General features: G+C 38.2%; 1 protein-coding gene across 3 annotated transcripts in view; it reads left to right on the top strand.

Moving 5' to 3' along the window:
* The window catches only part of palm2akap2 (PALM2 and AKAP2 fusion), an 80,156-nt gene that overhangs the window by 1,652 nt on the left and 54,801 nt on the right, over nt 1–23,703 (top strand). For all 3 annotated transcript variants that reach the window (XM_028025328.1, XM_028025327.1, XM_028025329.1), the window contains exons 2-3: nt 8,360–8,411; nt 21,973–22,053. In XM_028025328.1, the coding sequence (XP_027881129.1) occupies nt 8,360–8,411; nt 21,973–22,053 (133 nt within the window). The remainder of the gene's footprint in view (nt 1–8,359; nt 8,412–21,972; nt 22,054–23,703) is intronic.

Here is a 23,703-nt window from a genome sequence, read left to right as displayed (position 1 = left end):
TCAATCTGAAGACCGGTCAAAATTAAATCTGTTCCTAAGAACTGAGAAAAAAATAAAATAAAATAGTGTAGCTCATATAAAAGGTTTATAAAACCTTTACAAGTTGATAAATGTTGGATTTGATGGCTAAGCATAAAGCCCACAAACCTGAAATGCATCCGTCAGAATTTTGTTTCTGATTTTCTTTTTTGGGACTGTTTCCTTTTAACCCTCCTGGGGCCTTAGCGCAATGTTATGGAGGAGCCCAACATGTCACAGTTAGACAGCAGAGAAATAGGTGGTTGTCACATCAGGCTGTTGGCTTCCGAAACCACACAATGCAAATATCCTCGTAAAAATGCTCGCTGGATCAGTGCAACATCTGCCAGATCGCTCACAGAGTGAAAAACCTTGTGGGGTCCAAATCACTCAGTTTTTTTACATCTCCACGGTTCCTCTGACATCATTATTAAAACACCTAACCGCTATGGAAATTAACCAACTTTGATCTTCTTCACCCATTGATGCATCTGCATAAAAATATTGTTGCTGTAAGACAATTAGTTGCTCCTAGAATCATCATTTAGTGACAGGAAAAAGCTTTTTGAGTTTCAGTCTTTGGCAGGGTTGATCAAGCTAAAAATTCCCAGACCACAATACACCAGATCCCTTCCCATTTTTAAAAAACACATTTAAACCGGACCTGAGATGTTTTCTTTCCACCTCTTTGTGATTTATGCAAGAGGTGAGCCAGTACAATGAATCACCTGCTAAACTGCTGCGGCTCCGGCAGCAGTGGAAAGCAGTTGTGAAGTGGAAATGAAAATGAGCAATCCTTCATAAAATACAACGTTGCTGGTATTAGTTGTTAGTACAGTGATGTTGACACTATTTATATAAGCGAAATGTATGGACATCTCATGTAGCTGATTTGGCACAAACAAATAAGGAAGCTTAAAGACGGACTTGTGTTAGCAACCACATTCTGGAAACGTTTTGTGAAAATGTTTCCTGACTGCATACGAATGTTTAGTAAGTTAAATGTGATTTTTACAACAAAAAACTCCCCTTTCTAAAATAAGTTCAAATCATAATAGACACTCTTTTATTTCACTTTCTATCCCAATGGGTTCTGGGTTCTTTTTGCAGTAAATTCAAAGTCTGAAGACATCTCACGTCATCAAATATTTATTTATTTTTTTTACCCCTCCAGGGGGTCTTTTTGTGGGCTCTAGTGTCCCTTATATGATAGTAGGCTGACAGGAAACGGGGATGGAGAGGGAGGTCCGGGAGTCGAACCCGCCACGGCCGCGTCGAGGACTCGAGGCCTCCAAATATGGGTCGCGCTATCCCCTACGCCATCACGGCACGCCCCGTCATCAAATATTTTGATTTTATTTTGTGAGGTTTCTTTTTTTTAAAACAAATGATTTATGCTGATTTCATAGTCTGTGACTTAACTTCAACTGTTTGCAAAGCTTTTTATGGTCAGCAGATGCTGAGGAGTTATTGAACTTGAATGACAAACCCTGAAATATTTTTATGCTCAGTCACAACCAAGTTTCAACCAGGTGTCGGGGAGTTCTTTCACTGACAAATCATTGACTTTTCTTTGCACACTCTTTGAGAACCACACCCATGAGGCAGGCAAGAGAAGTGCATTGAGGCGTGAAACAGACGGGCTTTACTGGTGCATCAATAGTTAATGTCTTAATTGTGAAAAAGGGACTCAAGTAGGACCCATGCTACTGTTCCTTCACTTCGTCTTTTTTCTTCTGAGATGCTTCTGTTAAGTCCCACAAACACGGCGCAGTTTATTCAACAGAAAGATGAGATCGTATTTGCGGTAAAGTGGACTGCAGAGGCCACAGAATACCCATTCGCTGATGCCATTTATTAAACAAGCAAGTATTGAAGGGGTACTAATGGGATACATAATGCATATCAGATCTCACAGGATCCCTGCTGAAGACAGGCAGAAGAAAAGGAAAACCTTAGCAGCATCTTACATTTCATTATTTTCCTTTCATTGGACAATTACATACAAAGCAGCACATTCACAAACCGAAACACTGATGCAGTAAAAGAGACTAAGCCAATTCCCAAACAATAAAAGTAAATATGCAGGGTCATGAAAACGTATGCATATAAAAAAAGACACAAAAAGACATTTTGATGCTAAAGAAAATGCTGAGGTTGTGACAAGTGTGATGGCTGGGGACGTCGGCCCCTTATCTGTATGCAACTCATCTACTTTCAAGAATGTTTTCTGGATGTGTGGATGTTTTTCACATACGAGTTCTCTGAAATTCAGTCACTTCTGTAGAATCTCTTGTAAAAAGATGTATGCTGTAGTTTAATGGACTGGTCTTCAGAATACCACCATGAGTTGTACTTGTACCACAGTTTGAGAACCATGAAAGTAAATGTCACACAAATCTGCATGGCTAAAACTCTGCAATTAGGTTTTCCGGTATAATCAATCTTTTTGCTGTGGATTAATGCGTATCAAATTCTAAAGCGATCCAAATGCAAAAAAAAAAAAAAAACTTGAAAGTGTTTCTGTTTCCAAACTACTTTTTTCTGCTTCTATTTTAGGGATGTACACTGCTCAAAAAAATAAAGGGAACACTTAAACAACACAATATAACTCCAAGTAAATCAAACTTCTGTGAAATCAAACTGTCCACTTAGGAAGCAACACTGATTGACAATCAATTTCACCTGCTGTTGTGCAAATGGAATAGACAACAGGTGGAAATTATTGGCTATTAGCAAGACACACTCAATAAAGGAGTGGTTCTGCAGTTGGGACCACAGACCACTTCTCAGTACCTATGCTGTCTGGCTGATGTTTTGGTCAGTTTTGAATGTTGGTGGTGCTTTCACACTCGTGGTAGCATGAGACGGACTCCACAACCCACACAAGTGGCTCAGGTAGTGCAGCTCATCCAGGATGGCACATCAATGCGAGCTGTGGCAAGAAGGTTTGCTGTGTCTGTCAGCGTAGTGTCCAGAGGCTGGAGGCGCTACCAGGAGAAAGGCCAGTACACCAGGAGACGTGGAGGAGGCCGTAGGAGGGCAACAACCCAGCAGCAGGACCGCTACCTCCGCCTTTGTGCAAGAAGGAACAGGAGGAGCACTGCCAGAGCCCTGCAAAATGACCTCCAGCAGGCCACAAATGTGCATGTGTCTGCACAAACGGTTAGAAACCGACTCCATGAGGATGGTATGAGGGCCCGACGTCCACAGATGGGGGTTGTGCTCACAGCCCAACACCGTGCAGGACGCTTGGCATTTGCCGGAGAACACCAGGATTGGCAAATTCGCCACTGGCGCCTTGTGCTCTTCACAGATGAAAGCAGGTTCACACTGAGCACATGTGACAGACGTGACAGAGTCTGGAGACGCCGTGGAGAGCGGTCTGCTGCCTGCTACATCCTTCAGCATGACCGGTTTAGCAGTGGGTCAGTAATGGTGTGGGGTGGCATTTCTTTGGAGGGCTGCACAGCCCTCCATGTGCTCACCAGAGGTAGCCTGACTGCCATTAGGTACCGAGATGAGATCCTCAGACCCCTTGTGAGACCATATGCTGGTGCGGTTGGCCCTGGGTTCCTCCTAATGCAGGACAATGCTAGACCTCATGTGGCTGGAGTGTGTCAGCAGTTCCTGCAAGATGAAGGCATTGAAGCTATGGACTGGCCAGCCCGTTCCCCAGACCTGAATCCGATTGAGCACATCTGGGAAATCATGTCTCGCTCCATCCACCACAGACTGTCCAGGAGTTGGCGGATGCTTTAGTCCAGGTCTGGGAGGAAATCCCTCAGGAGACCATCCGCCACCTCATCAGGAGCATGCCCAGGTGTTGTAGGGAGGTCATACAGGCACGTGGAGGCCACACACAATACTGAGCCTCATTTTGACTTGTTTTAAGGACATTACATTAAAGTTGGATCAGCGTGTAGTGTTATTTCACTTTAATTTTGTGTGTGGCTCCAAATCCAGGCCTCCATTGGTTAATAAATTTGATTTCCATTGATGATTTTTGTGTGATTTTGTTGTCAGCACATTCAACTTTGTACAGAACAAAGTATTCAATGAGAATATTTCTTTCATTCAGATCTAGGATGTGTTATTTGAGTGTTCCCTTTATTTTTTTGAGCAGTGTATATTTCAAATTAGGTTTGACCAATATTTTCAGTTTTGCATTAATCCCATCCACTTCAGACTGATTAAAAATGTGTGACATAACCCTTAACTTTATCTCTAATCAAAAGCATCCAATGGTATGTCAGTTTCAACGTAGTCAGTTGGTAACGATTTGCCAGTTGTGGCATTCTAATGTCGTTAACAATCCATTCAAATCTTGCTCTGCTCTGTCGCCAATGCACTTTTCTTCTGAGTTCCCAAAAGGACTTCCAGATCTACAGTCCAAAAGGCGGAGGAGGGCTATTTAATTAATGCTCTTGTAACTTTGTGTTGTCAACTAACTAAACGATCCGTCTCATCTTAAAAACTACTTAATTTTTACTTCAAAACAAGAGCTTCAAGGTTAAAAAATGGTGGCCAGGGCCAAGAGGAGGTAACTCACCAGTAGAGTACTCCGCCGCAACAAACAGTTCCCCTCCAAAACAGTTGGTGGCAGTAGTGATATATGCTTATATAGCATATATTTATAAAGATAGAGGTGTGTTTGTTTGCTTCAAGAAAATATTTTATTGTACTACAGACTGGCTTTGGCGCCGATCCGTTCCTGAGTGAGCGGCCTGGTTACCCTACTAAAATTTGCTGCCTCAGCCACTCTGTAGAGTTTGAATATCATGAGATCTTAGGACACAAAAATAGCTGACTTGGAAAAAGAAAACATTTATTTTTTCCCTTGTTTGTTGATGCTCAAAGTTTAATGTGAAACTGTGCACCAGAAAATGAAAAATGTAAGAATAACTATATTCCAAATGAAGAAGAGAAGACAAAAAAACCCTTGTTTTTAAAAAAAGGTTTTATTGTGAAGTACTTAAAGACATCCAGACATAGCTCAACTTCCATCAGTAATGTATAAAGTATGAATGAGATCAAGGTCTGGCAGTCTGTTGCCCTAGAAATATGTCTGCTGGAGTTGTTTTAATTCGCCTCCTCCTCTTTTCTCTCTTTTTTGCTCTTTAACCCTAAACTACTACTTTCCTTACCCTAAATGAACCTAACCTCCCCCTAACCTTTACGACAAGCCTTCAAGGTTTAATAAATGATACATGGGGGCTTTATTTTCATTCTCATAAAGAATATAAAGTGGCACTTGCAGAGTAGTGTGAACAGATTTAGGTCTGCTTGAAAGGAGTTATTTTTACCACACATATACACATACTGTACCGTACAGTAGACGGTTATGTTGTAATAAAAAAACAAATCTCTAGTAAAGAGTAGACGTTCTGTCCATGAGTCTGGGGTACATTTTTTAGTAAAACTGAAATGTAGGAGTACTGAACGCAACACACAAATACACAATTTGTCTGACTTTCTTTCTTTGTCCTCATTGGCTCTTTGCCTCTGCCTCCTACTCGCGCTTTGCATATTGTTACACTTTTCTGTTTGTGTGTGAGAGTTAATGTGTGCGTTTTCCTGCCTCTAGTTCCACATCTGGAGGTCATTACCTCTGGGCTGGGATTGGTTGAGGCGGGCAGAGGGAGAAAGGGGGTGAGTTGGGCTGGCTGCGCAGTGAGGTCATCGCCTCGTTGTGGCGACGCTCAGGAACAATGATGCCGTTGTCTCCAGTGACGACCCGCCGGCGTAGCTCACCCCAGAATGAAGGGCTTAAAGAGGGAGGAAAGGTGACCACATTTCAGTGGATGAAGATTTAGGGGTTTGGCACAAGCTAAGGAGAACAACACCTCAGAAAAAAATTAAAAGTTTAATAATGCATGAGATAAGAATTTTTAATTACAAGAAAAAGTACAGAGACTCTTGGAGATTCTGTACTTTTACGACAACTATAGTGTAAAATTTATCCACCCAGTCCAATTCTTGTCATATACCTGATAGTTTACATATTTTACACCATGCATAGTTTGTTTTTTGTTTTCTGAAACTGTTTGAGATGTAGTTCCAAACAACAACAAAAAACTAAATAACACTTTCTTACTTTAGTTTGACCACTATTAAGCAAATGTCTTTCTTCTAAAACTTGGTTCAACCCAGTTTTCCAACACCTTATTTTCTAGGTTCCATCCATCCATCCATCCATCCATCCATCCATCCATCCATCCATCCATCCATCCATCCATCCATCCAACCAACCAACCAACCAACCAACCAACCCAACCCAACCCAACCCAACCCAAAGATGCTTATCTAATCAAATCAAGTGACTGTTGGACAACCACAATATCTGGCATTGGTTTAAATTACCACTTTGGGTCTTAACTCAGACTTGGTTACCTTTTTCTTAACTTGAATTATAAGGAATGTTTATTATTTCCTATTTCATGTGTACAATGAAAATTGTAGTTTATGTATAACTGTGCTTCATCTTTTTGCTGAAATGCATTTTATTGTTCCACCTTCATACTTTTTTTTTTGCTGTTTTCTCTCCCTCGGAGTTAGTCCCTGGCTGCTATATTTTAAAGTGTTTCTGCTCCAATGTGTGTGTGTGGGTGTGTGTGTGTGCGTGTGTGTGTGTGTGTGTGTGTGTGTTACATGCTTCTGTATTCCCAAATGGGTAAGCAATGTCTACAGCTGCTGTTTCTCCTTATAAGGATGCCTGTCTGTGGAAGGAGACGTGGAGGTAAAAATTAGGGAAGAGGAACAGAAAGTTGGCGACTGATTGGAAGAAGACAGGTGCATGAAAGGGAATGAAAACAGGATTGTGAAATAAGATAAAGATGGCATAAAGTAAGGGTTTGGAAAGAGAAGAGGGGTAGGTGAAACTCAGGTGAACAAATTAAAATATAGGGGAATAAAAAATGAAAGACAGGCTATTGTGGCCCATTTTCACAAACTTTCTTTTGTTTGTGTATTCCTAAAATTTTGTTGGTCTGAGAAAAGGTTTAAGGCTTTTCTGAGACATTGTTTTATATAATTTTCCTAGGAAGCTCATTGTCTTACACAGCCAAATATCACTATCTTTACTTTTCTATATTATGTTTTTTCTCAGGAGTATTTTACTATTTCAATTGATAAATGTACAGTAGACTGCTGCTATAGTGGCTGAGTTATACTTCATTATGGCTTTTAGTTGAACTTTAACAACTTTTTTCAGTTATTATTTATCTATTTTTGTTATTTCGAGTTCTTTCGATTAAACAAATTTAACAAGTCTTGGTATTATTGGATTGTAATGGACTTGCTATTGTTTTGGATTTGACTCCAAATGATTTGAGCTTTTAAATGTATTTTACATAAAGTTTTTGCATATTTTAAATTTCAGATTTGTCTCCTGCAACTGATAACCTTTTGAAAACATGCTTACTTGGGCTAAGGATCGATGGCTTGCATGTTATTCATACTTATGTCATAAACAGATGGCAGAGAGTTCACATATAAGATTAAGAAAAAGCTCCAATATTATGCACAATGTACAAAACCATAAATCATCTAAACATTCCAACAACAGCATGGCATGTATTTTGCGGTCACCATGTTCGTCATGGGTCTTTATTAACACACTGTTGTCCTCTTTTTGTTCATCACAATAAAAATAGATAGTTTTAAAAACCAAATGGAGGTAGCTTCCCCTCCATAAAATTAAAATAAGAAACTTTGTACACAGTGAGAGCTATAGGAGTCTCTACACCAGCTCTTTTTCTACCTCTTCATCTTTTATTCAGCATCTCAAGCACCTTCCTTCACCTTTCTAATATGAAAAATCGCTTGTCTCCCACTGTTTTCCTTACATCTGCAATTTTCTTCATCCTCTCCACAATTCCCTGGGTTTCTTTAACCCCATCTTTCTCTTTCTGTCTCTCTCTCTCTCCTCTGCTTCATCCCTTTCTCAGCTGCTCCTCCCAGCTGTTTAATCACACATGGCTCATGCCTAAAGAAGGGGGGGGGGAGAGAGAGGGTGGAGGAAAAAGAGGGGACAAATGGGAGGAGAGACGAACGGAGCAGAAGAAAGAGTGGGTGACAGAAAGACAGAGAGAGAATGTGAGCAGTGGGCTGAGTGTGAGGCACATGGCCACCGAGTGAGAGGTCTTTCATTCTGCTTGGATTATAACTGAGGAAGGAAATCATCTGGATACTCCTCTTCCTCCTCCTCCTCCTCTACCTCTTCTTCCTCACTCCTCTGCTTCCCTCCCTTCACCGTTTCTGATCTCCCGAGTTGAGGGACTCTTTGAGAATCTCACCTCTTGTTCTTCTTTTACCTCCCTCTCCCCTGCTTCCCCTTCAGGATGTCTTGTGAGGAGGCTCAGCTCCACAAAGAGAGGCTGCAGGCCCTGGCGGTGAGTCTTTGAAACTCTCACTTTTCACGTCATTCTGCTCATTTTTGCTCTCTTACGATGACCTCCGGTCTGTTTGTTTTACCGTCTATCTGTGAAAACCGAAGGGACTCCGGGGTGGTTGGACATTGCATCCAGGTTCTTTCAGTGTCTCACCTCAGAGTTCATGCTGTCCTTTCAGCTTCTGCGCTTCTGTCACTAGTTCTATGTATTATCTGTCTTGGAAAATAACCGAAAAAACATTTTCATTTTGTTTTTTGCTTGTTTATTTGTGCAAAAGTTCAAATGTTAACCTAAAAAGTGAATGACAGACTCAGGAGATTTCTGTATGAATGTGCACTACTGGCCACTGAGTGTGAGACTGTTTAATTTGATACTTTACTGAAATCCTGGCTACAGAGCTAACTTGCAACTTTTGTCTGTTGTGTATCTTTGTAATTTCCACCTATATTTGCCCAGATCTTAATCTGTTGTGAAAGATGGAGTCATATTTATTTGTAAAACTGTGCTGCTGTCTTACACTCGGGACAGATCCTGAACCAAAAACTCAAAGTAATGCAAGCTGGAAACTTTTCAGGATGACGTCAGGGTCTCCTACACGTTTTCCTCACGTTGAACAAAGTCCGTTCTTGTTGCACCAGTTGTAATGTTCTTTACTCCCTCACCAGCCTTCTGTCTCATAATCCTGCCCCATTTGTCTTGATATTTGTGTCCGTTTTGTTTTTTCTATGTCTTATTTAATAGAAGGAGAATTAAGTAATGGAGACATTGGTGGAAAAATCAACTTTTCAGTTTTTGGTTTGGCCAAATGCTTGAAGTTTTCAGTTACATTGAGGTGGTCTCTCAGTAATACATATGGATACTTACCGTCATGTGTAACGTTGAAATAAGTGCTAATGTTTGGCTTTGTGCTAATACAACTGGGAAGCAACAGTTGCACCAGAGTTCACTGCTCACGACTAAATTTGGCACCGGTTAGAAACCACAGCGTAACACACACACACCCTCGCACGCCCACACACACACGTAAACAGAGAAGCGTGTGTGCATGTTTCTGTGGATGTATGGGAGGGGGGAGAATTGTTGGAGCTACAGAAGGAGAAACTATTTTGGCCACGTTGAAAGATGGCAGCCATACCAGCCTCCACATAAGACCTGAAGAGGAACAGAGTGGAAAGTTCTCACAGTTTGAAGAAAGGAAAACACGCTTGTTTTGTCCTTACAGAGAGTTTGTTGGGTCTTTGTCAGTGGAGCTGCAAGGGAAAGAATTATATTATATAATTTGAAGATGGTTCATGCTGTTCATTAGGCAGGGGACAGTAGGAGATTCTCGTGATAACCTTGCAAAAAAGTTCACTGTATCTAGACGCTGACTCACATGCAAAACAAACTTTTATAACGTGAACAAAACTGCAAAATAAGAAATATTTTACCGCTTCTGTTTTGATTGAAGATGGGCATATCATACCTAAAACAAAAGCGAAGAGTGAGTCATGCACATGGACTGAAAGGCCTCTCAGACAGGAAGAAGCCAACGGCGCGTTTGGAGAAAAAAAGCAGGAAGCTTGTGAGGCTGAGAACTCCATCCCATCTGTGAAGTGGCAGCATCATGTTGTAGGCTTGTTTTGCTGCAGGAGAGGCTGGCATACTTCCCAAAATAGATGGTATCATGAGGAGAGAATATTGTGTGGAAATACTGGAGCAACATTTCAAACGCTTTGGTGGAAATCGGTCTTCCAGATGTGAGGTAACCCTAAACACATCCTCAAATCAGTCATTTAAGGGAAGGAAAAATTATTTAGTGCCCATAGCAAAGCCCTGATCCTAACTACAGACATGTGAGTATAATTATTGAATAATCAGTAGATGTGTCACTCCCTTAGTTTCTGAAAGACCCATGTGTTTCTAAAGTGTTATTCTGTGCTCCTAGCAATGTGAAAAACCACTGGCTAATCTGACACTTTCTCTGGATCTCACTGAATCCAAACATAGAAGCGTTATGAAGGAAAACCAGCAGTTTTGAATCTGTATTCATAAAACCTTGTTCCTGATCACTACCTCATGACCAGCTACGATAAAACCCTTGGAATAGATGCACAATGTACATAAGCAGCTCCTGTCTGTGACTAAGGATTTCATCAATATTTGATCACTCCCCTGAGATTTCCTTGTCATCACCATCAATTTCTGTCCTCATTAATACTTCAGAAGAACTTGAGCCAAGTAGGAAGCTTTAAAAAAATACTCAAATGTTTGTGAACCCTTTTCAAACATGACAGCAGTACAACATAAACTGGCATGTGACAATAATTCTGAGATTGAACTTTCTACCACTTTCTATCATGCTGGATGCTAAAGTATTGACATTAATAATAGTTATCAGACAGAAGTCATTATAATGTTCACTTGCTGCAATGATCGGCCTGCATCATTCATAAATCATGGTCCTCATGGCTCTAAAATTCAGGCATAATTAAACAGATAAAGTCTGCTTTACAATTGTTTTAAAAATTGAATCATTATATTTGTATATAAATTACTTATTTTTAAAACTATAGTAAATTGAGATTTCTGTTCTATCTGCTCTACTCTAACAAGAGAAGCATCAATGAGAATATTTTGAACATTTTTATTTTTTAATCTGTGTTCTTGTTTTACTGTGAGAAAAATGCTTCAGCTGGTGGATTATGGGCTGCTGATGGGCCATAACAGTCTGTTCATGCTAGCTGCAGCTTCATAATAATGACCAAGTAAATGTATCTCTAAATGAACGCTGCATTAAATTACGGCGTGATATTCGTGTGGGTTTGAGGTTGGGAACCAAAAAATGCATGACTAGGCAGGTTTTCTGAAAAATAATTTGGAGTCACATTCCACAGGGAAGTCTGAATTCTGAACTAGGAACAGGCCAGCGTCCACTGTGAACATAACCTACCTCCGACATTTGCTCGCTGCTAAGCTTGATGCAACATTAAACACTTCCCTGAAAATATCAACATTAAAAGCACTTCCTATTCTGTTATTCAGAAGGTTATTTTTTCATATAGAGACTGGAAAAAGATACATTTTCTGGGGAAGCGTGGTAAGTTGAGGTCGATTACGTTCATGGTCGGTCCTGGCAAAATTCATTAGGCATGACCACCGGCATAATTCATCTAAAAACAGTTATTGTGTTTTTATTTATAACTGTAGACCGTTCATTCTTTCACTGTGGTTCAGGTCTGGTTAAATGCTGAAGCAACTTAACCAGGCAATGAGCTGTAATTTTTTTTCCCTCTTCGTTCAGAGAAAAGCGTAAATTGTTTCTTTCTTTTGAGAGAAGAAATCAAAATTAATATTGATGTGTCAGCCAAACAGTCAAAACTCTCGCTGTGTTTATGAACATAGCTGCTTTTGAGCAAGTTTCTGTGAACACTAATTGGTCAGATTAGAAAACAGCATTGATGTCATCTTGTTAAATTCAGACCCACAATTAGTTTGTTATTACTGTGTAATTTTGAAAGCGATCTGGAGTGCTTTCTGGTCAGGGTTGGCCAAAATACTTTAAGCGCATCTGCAAATAGGTGCTCGTTCACCAAAAACCTTGCATGTGGTTTCAGCATCAGCCAGTGAATGGTGAGCAACTCTTCGCTCTAATTAACCATTACCCAAATAGCCTTCCAGCTACAAGCAATATGACAACATACAGTACATACAAGAGTCTGTGTTTCTGCATGCACTCAGTCACTGACTCCTCTGTTGTGTTGTTATGTTTGTATAGATGACCTCAGCACTCTGGACTCTCAGTTGGCCCCCTAAAACACACACACAGTGTGCAAAAGACCCCAAATTGTCTGACACCAAGTACAAAACAAGGCAAAAATGATATAACCCACATACACTATGATATTTAGCACAAACATGCCACTTTTTTGCATCATCTTTAAAATCATAATCTCTCTGCACTTCAAAGTGTGCTATGTCTATGTTGATGCCTCAGGACTCTTACATGCAAGACTAATAGACTTTTGCTCAGAAACCCCTACAAACCACATATTAGGTTTATTTAAATATAAGTGATGAAGAGATCTCTGCAGGTTTTTAGAAAATGAAGAAATCCTTGTACAGTATATATTTAGTGAGGTGGTGGTGATTAGGGCAGGGTGAGAGTGAGCTGCTGCTGGCGCTGCTGCTAGACTACAACATGCACTGAGATTTGTGATGGCAGCATGCAGTGGAGGGTCAGGGTAATGGCCTTCGATAAGTGTGTGGGGGGGCTGGGCTGCTCACATGCATTTGATGTTTCAGTTTGAGCTGTTTCCTCATACAGGCACTGACTGCACCAGAACCTTGCCAGTGGTTTCACAGATATCATCTGACACTAATAAATTACCAATTTCTGTCCACGTTATTGGTGAATATTCTGATGGAGTTCAAATTACATCAAGCGTAGGTTTGATTGGGAACACCTCAAACTATATCTTTTTAACTTATGAAAAAGATCATTTTAATGAAATTGTAATGAAATGATAAGCATGGGACTCCTTTTATCTGTCATTTACATCACAGTAACTGCTGGCAAAATATCCTCCAATTAATTTGTCAGACAATTTCAGAAATTCAATCTTAAAAAATAATTAGGCACACCACAAAGTATTTCTCTTTTAATAATAATGTTTCTATTATATATTATCATTTTTTAGGGAAAAGAATCAATAATCAAAGATTAAACTTAACTAAATACAGCCAGCATTGACCCATGCCCTGTTCTTGTTGCTAAGGAAAGATTTTAACTTTTTTTTATGCCAAATAAGGAAAGCAATCCAACCCAAAATGAAAAATAACATATCATTGTCTTTTCAAAGGGAAGTGATATGAGGTAATTATCAATAATCAGAATATTTACTTCAAAAATTACGAGCAAGTTATTGAGCAGCTAAAATGAAAAGCAGTACCACAGGGATTTTTTCTTCCTGTTTTATTTTCTATTTTTTTTCCCCCATAATTATTTTGTGGCCCACAAAACAAATGTTTTGTTTTTTTACCCTTACAATTTTGGCCTCCTTGGCAAAATCATACATTACCACATTTTTAGTTCTCATCGAGTCTCTTGACTTCATAAAATCATTTTTCAATAAGCTGTGTTTAACTGTGCTTCTGTAAAAAAATAAATAAATGGAATAATTAACCACACTCCCTTGTTGTACAAAGGACATAACATAACAGTTCCTCAGAAAGGCCCAAACTCAACTGTAAAGTCAAACTAAATGTTCCAAAACTGTAATATGTAACATACTGTATGTTGAAGGAAATTATTAGCCACTCTGGTGAAAATGTGATAAAAATAATTTAGCAATAGTATAATACTTAAGACAATTGGGACTAAAAATACTGGATGGGGACCCATGTTCATCTTGCCAGCACACAGTTTGCAGCACAGTAGTCTAAATGTCCATACATCAATGGTTGTGTTTTTGTTAAGCCTTTTGTTCTGTCTCAGAAAATTAAGAGTGCCTTATAATAGTATTTTGCCCAAGAAAAGGTGTAGAATATTTTATCAATGTGCTTTCCACGATACAATCCCATGATGAAACAAACAAAAATTAAAACAAGACATTCCCACGTTTCTGTCTGACACATAAAAATATTATTTCTACCTTCTTTATTCATTTATCGTTAATTATTGGCTGTTTAGAACCAGTAGAGACACTATAGAGCAAATTCAGGTTCTTGTATTTCTGAGGTTTGTCTTACAAAATCAGATCTGTTTAAACAGCTTCCCCAAAATTGTGTCATAGGTTGTGAATATTTGGCAGAGTAGATGCAGACTATTACCGACTGAGCAAACAGGATTCCAGGGCGCTAAAGGAAACCGAGTTTATTGACTTTATTTTATAGAGGAGGGGGATTGTGCTTGGGGCAAAGTCATTTAGAAAAAGGAAGAAGGGGCGTGTCGTATTGGGGAGCAAAGGGTCTCGGGCACAGCAGGAGTTACAAGCCCTCTAAAATTAGCAGCAGCTGTCCTGGACTTACTGGTCTTTTGGGTTTGTGAGTGTGTTTGTATGTTATTAGTGGCATACTTCTGTGTGTGTGTGTGTATCTGAGTTTGAATGGGAGTTTTGCAGAGACGCGAGACACAAGAGGCTAGAATGGATTTCTTTATAACTTGTCACACTTTGGAAATGTATTTCAATTGTATTCTTGTTTGAATAATATGCAGCGCCTTACAAAAGTATTTAAACTTCTTGAACTTTTTCATGTGTTTTCCTGATGCAACCACAAATGTCAATGTATTTGACTGGAATTCCACATGACGGATCAGCAGAAAGATGCATATGATTGCAAAGAGAAAGGGTTACATGAATTCATTTTTAGAAATGTTTTCTAATAAAGATCTGAAAAACATGGTTAGCATTCAGACCCCTGAGTTAAGTTATAAAGAATCTAGAAACTGTAATTTTCAATTCTCAGTTGACTTTAAGTCTTGAAAGTACGTTAAATTGTAGCTTTTCAGTGTTTCTGTCATGGTACAAAGTAAACCCTTACCCAATCTTAAATCTTTTGCAACACCTCACAGGAATTTTCTTGCATTTACCTCCATCCATTTTCCCTATCAGCTCTGACCAGATTCTCCGTCCTTGTTCAGAAAAAAGTAGTTCTGCAGCACAATGATGCCTTTCTGTGTGCTGTGTAGGGGTTTTTTTCCTGCCACATAGCAATTTCCATGTACGGGATAAAGTTTGGTCCCATCCAAAGCTGGACTATATTTACAATTTAGGCAACTTCTGCAGGGGAGTTGTGTGGGGTTTTATTACGGGTTCCAAAGTAAATAAAATGGATGCCACGAAAGACTGTAAGAACATCGTTTTCTCAGAATAACAATTGAGTGTGTTGATGTTTGTGGTTATGATGTGAAATTATGTGGGAAAGTCAAAGGGGTGAGGTAACTTTTTTTTTAAGACGCTGCGCAATGCAAGCAGAATATTGACAGAACTGCAACTAAAAAGCTTGAAAAGTAGCAAGTTCTCATCAAAACACCGTAGCCACATTCATTAGAGCCATATGTTTTTTTGTTTTTTTTTATGTTTGTATATGAATTCCAAGGAGCACACAGTTTATTTTCTCCCTTGCTGGACTTCTTGCACATAATGACCACCTGCTGCTGTAATCGTGTAACATCAGCATGCGATACATTTCAGCAATGTGCTGACTTGGCATTTATTGATACGACTGTTAGCTGAGGAGGTACCAAATTAGCATGCTGTTATTCAAATGTAACAAGTAAAAATTTTGTGAGAAAGGAAGTATTTGCATTTGCAGCAAATACTTACATCAAGAGTGGTGAAACATTTACGGTAGAGTATGAAAACACATTTTTCTTGCAACATGGAAAAATTTAAGTTTGTTTGGGGTTTTTTTTTTTTAATTGAACAGATTTATGAATTGAGATATAGTAGCGGTGATATGATTGTAAAATGCAAAGATCCACTAAGTGTGTGGTCACACCAGTAACACGTGAAGCTCGCGTCCATTTCAGTTGGTGTTCTCTAAGCTCTCAGGTATGGCTGTCCACAGAATGGAAGATGATATTCCCAGTTAGATTTCTCTGCTGGGTGTGTTGGCATGTACAGAATGTAACCAATTTGATCTGCTGCCCTGCCCTCTTCACAACTTCAGCATCAGCAGAACTTTGATTAGTAATCGGTCTGATCTAATCCTGGATGTGCAAGATCAAAACATGTTCTTTCTGAGCTCCAGTGGTTGTAAGGACAAAAACATTTTCACCAGCTCATAAAGATGAGTTTATGTAGCTTAGCATTCCGTTTCCCACCTCATAAACACTGTGAAACAATATTTGCTTTAATGTGTGTTCTGAGAACATTTATTTTACTTTCATCTCCCTTCATTAACTTTTTTTTTTTTTGCTCATTTCAAATAAAGAGTGCAAAACCACACAAAATAATACTTACATAAATACATTTTATGCATGGTTTCAGATTGATAACATATTGCCTGGAGTTTTTTGTTATTCAAAAACAACTTCAGAACCATACTTTGACTTTGAAATTGGAGTCTGATTTTTAGGGGAGGTTCTGTTGAAACGATAAAAGCCTGATAACATCTTACATTTAGATATCTGTCTGAATGTAACTATGTTGCATAAAATAGTTCAACGCATCATCAAATAGTGTTCATATAAACCACTCTGCTGTTTCTGAAATCAGATTTGCTCTAAGAAAGAAGAAATCTGATGTGGTCTGAGTCGACGTAAGAATGACTTTTACCCCAAGACTGTGCTAACAACTTATCTCCATTTACACTTAATGAAGATGCTAGGATAATTATTTACTGCAGATAAGATGTTAACTGCTGCACCTTTTCATTTGTCTAGACTACCTTCAATGTGTAACCTGCCACATTCACAACTGTATTGTATACCTGCAGTGTACATTCCTTTTCATTCCTGTCTACTCCTATTTCAAACCCAAACAAAAGTCAGGTACAAATTATAATTTATTTGAAAAATAATCTAAAGAAGCATTTTTATAACTTCTTATAACATGTTACACCTTCTTTACTGAAAGAAACACTTATTATGCAAGTTTAAACCTGTGGAATTTAAACATTTTGTTGGCATCTGGTCCTGAAATGTGTGTGTCACTTTTGAAGCTCTCCTGATTTGAACAGCATTTGTGTGTGTGAGTGTGTAAGGATCAATGTGTGGAATTCAGTGTGAACAAGGCACATTATTACCTTTGACATGAAGTAAGTATTATGTTAAAAAATAAATAAAAATGTTATGCATTAGTATTGCACAATTGAGGCATGATCAAGTTTCAAGAAAAAATTAACAAAACTGTTCACTTGGAGTTTAAAGGGGAAAAAATCTAAAGATTCACACTAACTTATTTTAAGCTTAAAATGTCACAAAAACAAATACAACAGAAAAATCCTGTTTTGTCCTGTTGACCTGTTCTGATGGATTACATTAATAACAATCCCCTTCTTCATAACATAATCCCCTTCTTCCTGATGAAGCATAAAAAATGCTGATGTTTGCCTAATGCATATGGATATACAGTATTGTTACAGAGTGTTTATGTAAAAGTCACATGCAAAAACTGATGATTTATCAGCTTCTGCTCCATTTCTCTGTGCAATAATTTAAACGGAACTTGGATTAATTACCAAGGGACAGAGAAAAGAGTAGGAGCAAGAATAAGGTATGTGTTCTCAGCTCTTTTTAGACATATATACATATATATAAAGCGTTCTTTAAAAAAACAAACAAAAATTATTTGCCGTATAACCAATACCCAGAGTCTGAAAGTCCAACATTTTGCTTATTGATAGCATCTTAGTATACAGGACTGTTTGTATCTGTATTGTCCTTTTTATGTTCTGGAAATTGGCATTGTTTGACATTATTTATGCTTTCAGGATTCACTTTTTCATTCTCTAGAAAACGTGTAGCTTTCTCTAGCACAGTAAGCCTAAGAAACATTTGCTTAACTATCCACTTGTGTGAATTGCAACATCACTGTCACATTGTATTTAGCAGATAATTTGAAAGTGAGGACAGCTTATTCACTGAGGTTTAAAACAGCCATTTTCAAGAATGATGACTTGCTAATTCTCCAAAGATTCCTCCTCTTGAGAATTTTCTACTCAAGTTCAATTACAAATTCACAAAACACACTTGAAAAAATATTAAAGATTTTTGTTTTCTTTTTTCACCAAAGACGTTTTTTATGGGAACTTGACTACTATCACCACAAATGTTAGGAAAGGCCATTTTCTCTCATTTGACTTACAGTGAACTGTTAGAGTAGCATCAAAGGAAATTTATGCATAATATATTTTAACACTAAACACTAATCTTTGACTTGGTAAAGATTTGTGTTTTAATTGAAAGGTTTGAAAAGACAATAGAAAAATTTAAGTGTCATGAAAATTATATTAAAAAAGACACACACACACACCTCCACACATATCACCTGAGACATTATGTGCACAGAAAGCCAGTTCCTTGTTCAAATATAACTTTTTAACCTGAGATTCCAGACCCCAGAAATGAAAACATTCCTTATTTAACAACCATGGCTAAAAGAAAGCACAATTCCAAGGTTTTTAAATAATCTTTCTAAAACTGCTGAAATCGAAAGGCAAGTGAATGAAACACACACACATTTTCCAAAATGGAAATAAAAAGCTTCAATAATTTAAAACAAAAGATGCTATTAAAAGAATAAAATGTGGATCTTTCTCAGTTAAAACTTGGCATGTGTGAAATTGAACTTCTAAGTTTAGCAGCATTCTTATTTGGAACACCATTTTAATCGGTCCAAGATGGTTCACCAGCAGAACCCTTTCTTTGTTACAGCCTTTTTTCTGCAACTGAATCATCTGGTTTTCTTTGTATTTTGGGTTCAGTTTTTGTTTTTTTTGTTTTTCTTTGTTCAATTCATGTAGAGTTTTTAAAGTGTGTTAGACATGATTCTTTCTAAATGTATCTGTAATGTTGTTTGGCTGGGTTTGTTAACTTGAGTTGTTTCGTTGGTTCAGTTTGTTTGGTTTAATTGCTTGGCTGATTATTTTTGTTAAGAAAGATTGGTATAGAAAGATTTGAAAACCCAATAGAAAAATTTAACAGTGTCATGAAGATTGCTTAAACACGCACACCCCCCCCCCCCCCCCCCCCCACACACACACACACACACACCCCATCAGTGTCATTATGTGCACAAAAAGCCTGTTCCTTGTGCGTATATAACTTTGGTTACATATTTTTGTTGTTGCTGTTCTTTATTTTGGGGAACTTTTAGGAACCAAGACCTTTCACAGTTCTACTACAGGTGTCATTCAAACTCAGGCCAACATGTCTTCACTCAACTATATTTAAATTTACAGAAAAGTCTACAAGGAAGGTTTTGACCTCATCTCGTCTCAATATTTTTTCTGTCTTTCCTAACACGATGCTAAAAAATGTGCTAAAGCTGGTGAAAGGTTTTTGAGAAATAGTGTTACAAAACAGGCGTTAGAATTAGAGATTAAACACTTAAACAATACATCACAACCTTCTGTTTGAGCGTGTCCATCATTCTTTCACATTGTGTCAACACTTGTGGGAAAAGTGGTGACTTCTGTACAAGGGCCCATGCAGCAGCAGCAGTAGGCCAAGTGGGGCCAAACACTGTGAGTCAGAATGTGGGAAGTCGTGAGTGTGTCACTGAGAATGTCAACATATTTTTCAGAAGAGGAGAATGTCTTTGTTTGGCAGGAGTAAACAGTGAACAGATCAGTATTGAGGGTCTTTTTCCTGCTTCTTCAATTTGACTTTAGGAACACCTTTTAATCTGCCTGATAATTAATCTGTTTATAATTCAAGACAATGATAGTTCTTTGAACACAAAGAGAAGTGAAAGTTCCCAGCTACAACAGTACTGCAGCAATCCCTCATATTTTTTTTAGATTGATGGTCAATAATTTATCCTTTTTTAAATCCAGGTGTCATCTAAATTTAAGTTGTGCTCATTTTTCTAAGTTATAGGCCAGAAGAAGTCCATTCTGCTTATAGGCTGTTATCACCCATTCATATCAACAAAGCAAGCTTCATTATGCAGTTCTACTCCACATTACAAGAGTGTGTGGGTGGAAGTAGCCCATTTGTCCAGTTTGTCCAGAAGAAGCTGCAACTCTTCTTACTTTCATTCATTAAATTTTTCTTGTGACTTTATTAGTTTTTTTGTCTTTTAAATATTTTTGTTCAACGCAGAGCAGCATTGTTGTATGCTAGTCAGCTGTTTGACTACAAGATGGCTAATTCTAATTTTCCCTGGTTTTTAATAGATCACTTAGCTCTTAACTTGCTATTATAATAGCTCATTGTTACTTTGCCGATTTAGTGAGCTTTAGATCCAGCTGGTGCTCATTTTTAGCATGTGAGAGTAATTTGGTATCCAAAGATTTTGGACTATTAGGAGGATAGGAAAAAACTAAAGGAAATGTGCGTGTGTGTCTGCATTTGTATGTTTAGCTCAATCCTCAACCACATGTTCTCAACAGTCCCCTGACATCTGTCAGCCATACCGCTGAGGCTATGACTGTACTTTACCAACCATGGGAACTGGTGCTTTGTAGGCACTTGTGGTGTGCGCGTGTGTTTGAGCAAAAGAGACAGAAAGACAAAAATTACCTCTGTCTTGCTGCAGATATTTTTCCAGCTTGCACTAAGCTCTCAAACTGTGTCTGCTGAGTTTTTCACCATGTTTGTAGAATAGCTGTGTTTTTGTGTTCTATCTGAACAGAACGAAGGAGACGTGTGGAAAATGATCGCTGTAGCTCATACGCGGTCCTCCTGAGGCCTGTTTGCTAATTCTGTGGAACAAAACAAGCACACTAATCTCACAACCATCACTGACTTCCTCAAGCTGTTACAATGCTGCTACCTGCTGCTAAGATTTCACTCTTTACACAACTGGACCAATTTTAAATGCTTTATATATATTTTTTAAATCATTGGTATTCTTGTTCCACATTTAATATGTAATTTTGAAATTATCTTTTGTAGATATAAGAATAAGACCAGATCAACTCAGTTTGAAGTTCTTTAATATATTCTGATACATAATGTTTCTGGCATAGCAACAAAAAGAATAAAACATAGATATAATAAGATGATAAAAAGGGTGTTTGCTAAATGCCTTAAGGTTTTCAGGGTGACACTAAGCTGAGACGAGGTTCAAGCTAGATCTACAAGAATTGTTAATGGCTAAGAAAGTAGAAAAGAAGATGTCTATCATGGTGTAGTCGCGCCCCAAATTTGCTGTCGTTTTTATTTTTTCCAAATTAATATGGGTTTTTCATGCCATTTTTTCCTCTATTTTCCATCGCCAAAGTCAATTCTACTCTTTCTTCTAAATTCACTATGACTCTACTTTGTTTTAGCCATGCTCTAACGTTTATTCACATTTGGGGGCTTTCCCTGAAAGTTATATTTAGCCGACAGGAAATGTCCTAGAAATCCTTGTTTCACTCCCACAGAAAGAAAGTGAGAGAGCTTTGTTCACATGCTTAGTATCTTATGTACTCATGCCCCAAGAAGGGTTGTCCTGGAATGACTTGTGTTTATGTTTCCATGTGTTTTATAGACATTTTCTTTTCCCTGTGCAGGCAGTTTGTCCTCCACATATCAGCCTCATCCATTTCTCTCCAAAGTCAAGGATCGTTTTCTTTCTTCAAGTTTATATTCGGCAACAAGGTCTAATCCATCTTCCCTGCATTGGTCTGCGCCTTAACCCCTCTCAAAGTTAGATAAACTCTGACCTCCAGCTATTTCGATGTATTGCTTCCTCCATGCGAACAGTCCCACTTCATTATTGTCTCAGTTTCTCACAGTTCTCTCTCAAGGTTAAAATAAATATGGGCAAAATATCCTGAACCAGTTTAGTAATGCAACCTGAAATGGAAATCATTTTTAAATTCTACAATTGAATATAAGTACATTCACCTTGTCAAATATTTAACATTCTATGTAAATAAATAATTTGTCATATTGTTGTTGTTTTTTCTTCTTACCTCTCAGGAGAAGCGGAAACGACAAACTGAAATTGATGACAAAAGAAGTCAGCTTGACGAACTGGTGCTACAGCTTCAGCATGTTAAGGTTGGTAGGTTTGTTCATGAACCTCAGAACCTACAAAATGTGCTATGTGGTTGATAAGCTGAGTTAATTCATGCCACGCAGAATTAAGTCAGCTTGGATGATGAAATAAGGTCCATACCAGCTAATTAAGTCATAATATAGAATGCACTGTTTATTGAATTGCTCAATACATCACATAATGGCCTCATAGCAACTGACTGTATTAGTACATACAAAATCAGCCTGTTTTTGCCCCTTACCTTTAGCATTTTAACCCAACAAACTACATGTGGGCTTCACATGTTTAAAGTATTTGACTTGTGTTTGCCCACGTGTAACCCATATGGTTTGGCCAGATGGGTCCCACATCTGTTACTAGTTTTGATTACTTATACCCATTACCAGACCTTTGACCACTTCGGACTCACAGCATAAACCTGCATAGGATTGACTCTATTTGCTCACATTTAATCCTGTAAACCAACCAATGTGGGTTACACACGTGTTACCCAAGTTCAGTGGATAAACTCATTGCTCAACTAAGACTTAGATTGGGTTTTCAACTGTATTTGACCATCTGAGTTCTAGCAAAACCCATATGGGGCCCAACTATACATGTTGGCTGGACAAGTAACTTCTTCAGTGACTTGAACCAGTTCCATCCAAATGCCCAACACTCAATTTGGCTTGTGTGCAGGCACAAAACAGCAAAGGTTGTTTTCTTGTTTGAAGAAAACCTTTTAAATCCAAGCACACCCATAAATAAAACGTCTAACACTTATTGCCAACCACAACTGGTAACCCAGCCTTTGCTTTTGACTCAGTGAACAAGTAAAAGGCATTTAAGAGTTCATCAGTGGAGGAAAAACAGTAGAAAAAATACAATTAATGATTTAACTATGTGGTGTTCTTTAAATTTCTTTCTTTGAACAAAGGGTAAGCGCCTTTATTTTACTTATAAACCTGAAAAAGCAGAGTAAGCCTTATCAGAAAGAATCAAACTAAACTCATTTGGCAGTAAGAGAATAAATACTAACAGTCAAAAGGCACATGTAAATAATGAAAAGATTTTAGGTTATGTTTCACACATCTGCTGGGTTTCATTTTCTTGTGCTGCCCTGCTGCAATGTAGTTGTTTGTTTTTCCAAAAAGACTTATTTGGAAAATCCTGGAGGCTTTGCAGCTCTAGACTCACTGGGTGGGTAAGAGCATATGTGTGGTTTCTCATTATTCTGAAAACATCAATAGTAGCCAGCTTTAATATTTGCAATAAAAACACAATCCAATCACAAATTAGAGTGATAAAACAAATTTTGCCTCAATGAATCCTTTGTTGAACAGGTTTGAATCCACACACCAGACTTTTCCAAGAATTTAACACCCATTTAAGGGTTATGGGAAGGAGAGACACATTGATTAAAGCCATGCGAGTCTACCTTTTTCATAAATGGAGATTATAAGAAATAATTTTGTTAACAGTCGAGCTGTTCTTGAAGAAAACGGTGTCAGGTAACTTTTTCTTGTCAGATAAATGAGAAATGTCTCTTTAGGTTGATAAAAATAATTTTTAAAAAAAACCTTTCAGAAGTTTGAGAACCCTTACGGAAAACTCTCAAAGGTCAAAGCAGAAAAAACAGTTCAAAGAGCAAACTCGAAAGATAAACAACTGTG

This window comes from Xiphophorus couchianus, chromosome 8 (assembly GCF_001444195.1).
Source record: "Xiphophorus couchianus chromosome 8, X_couchianus-1.0, whole genome shotgun sequence".
Taxonomy (NCBI): Eukaryota; Metazoa; Chordata; class Actinopteri; order Cyprinodontiformes; family Poeciliidae; genus Xiphophorus; species Xiphophorus couchianus.
The sequence above is the reverse complement of the archived record's forward strand: the minus strand, read 5'-3'. Positions and strand labels throughout refer to the sequence as shown.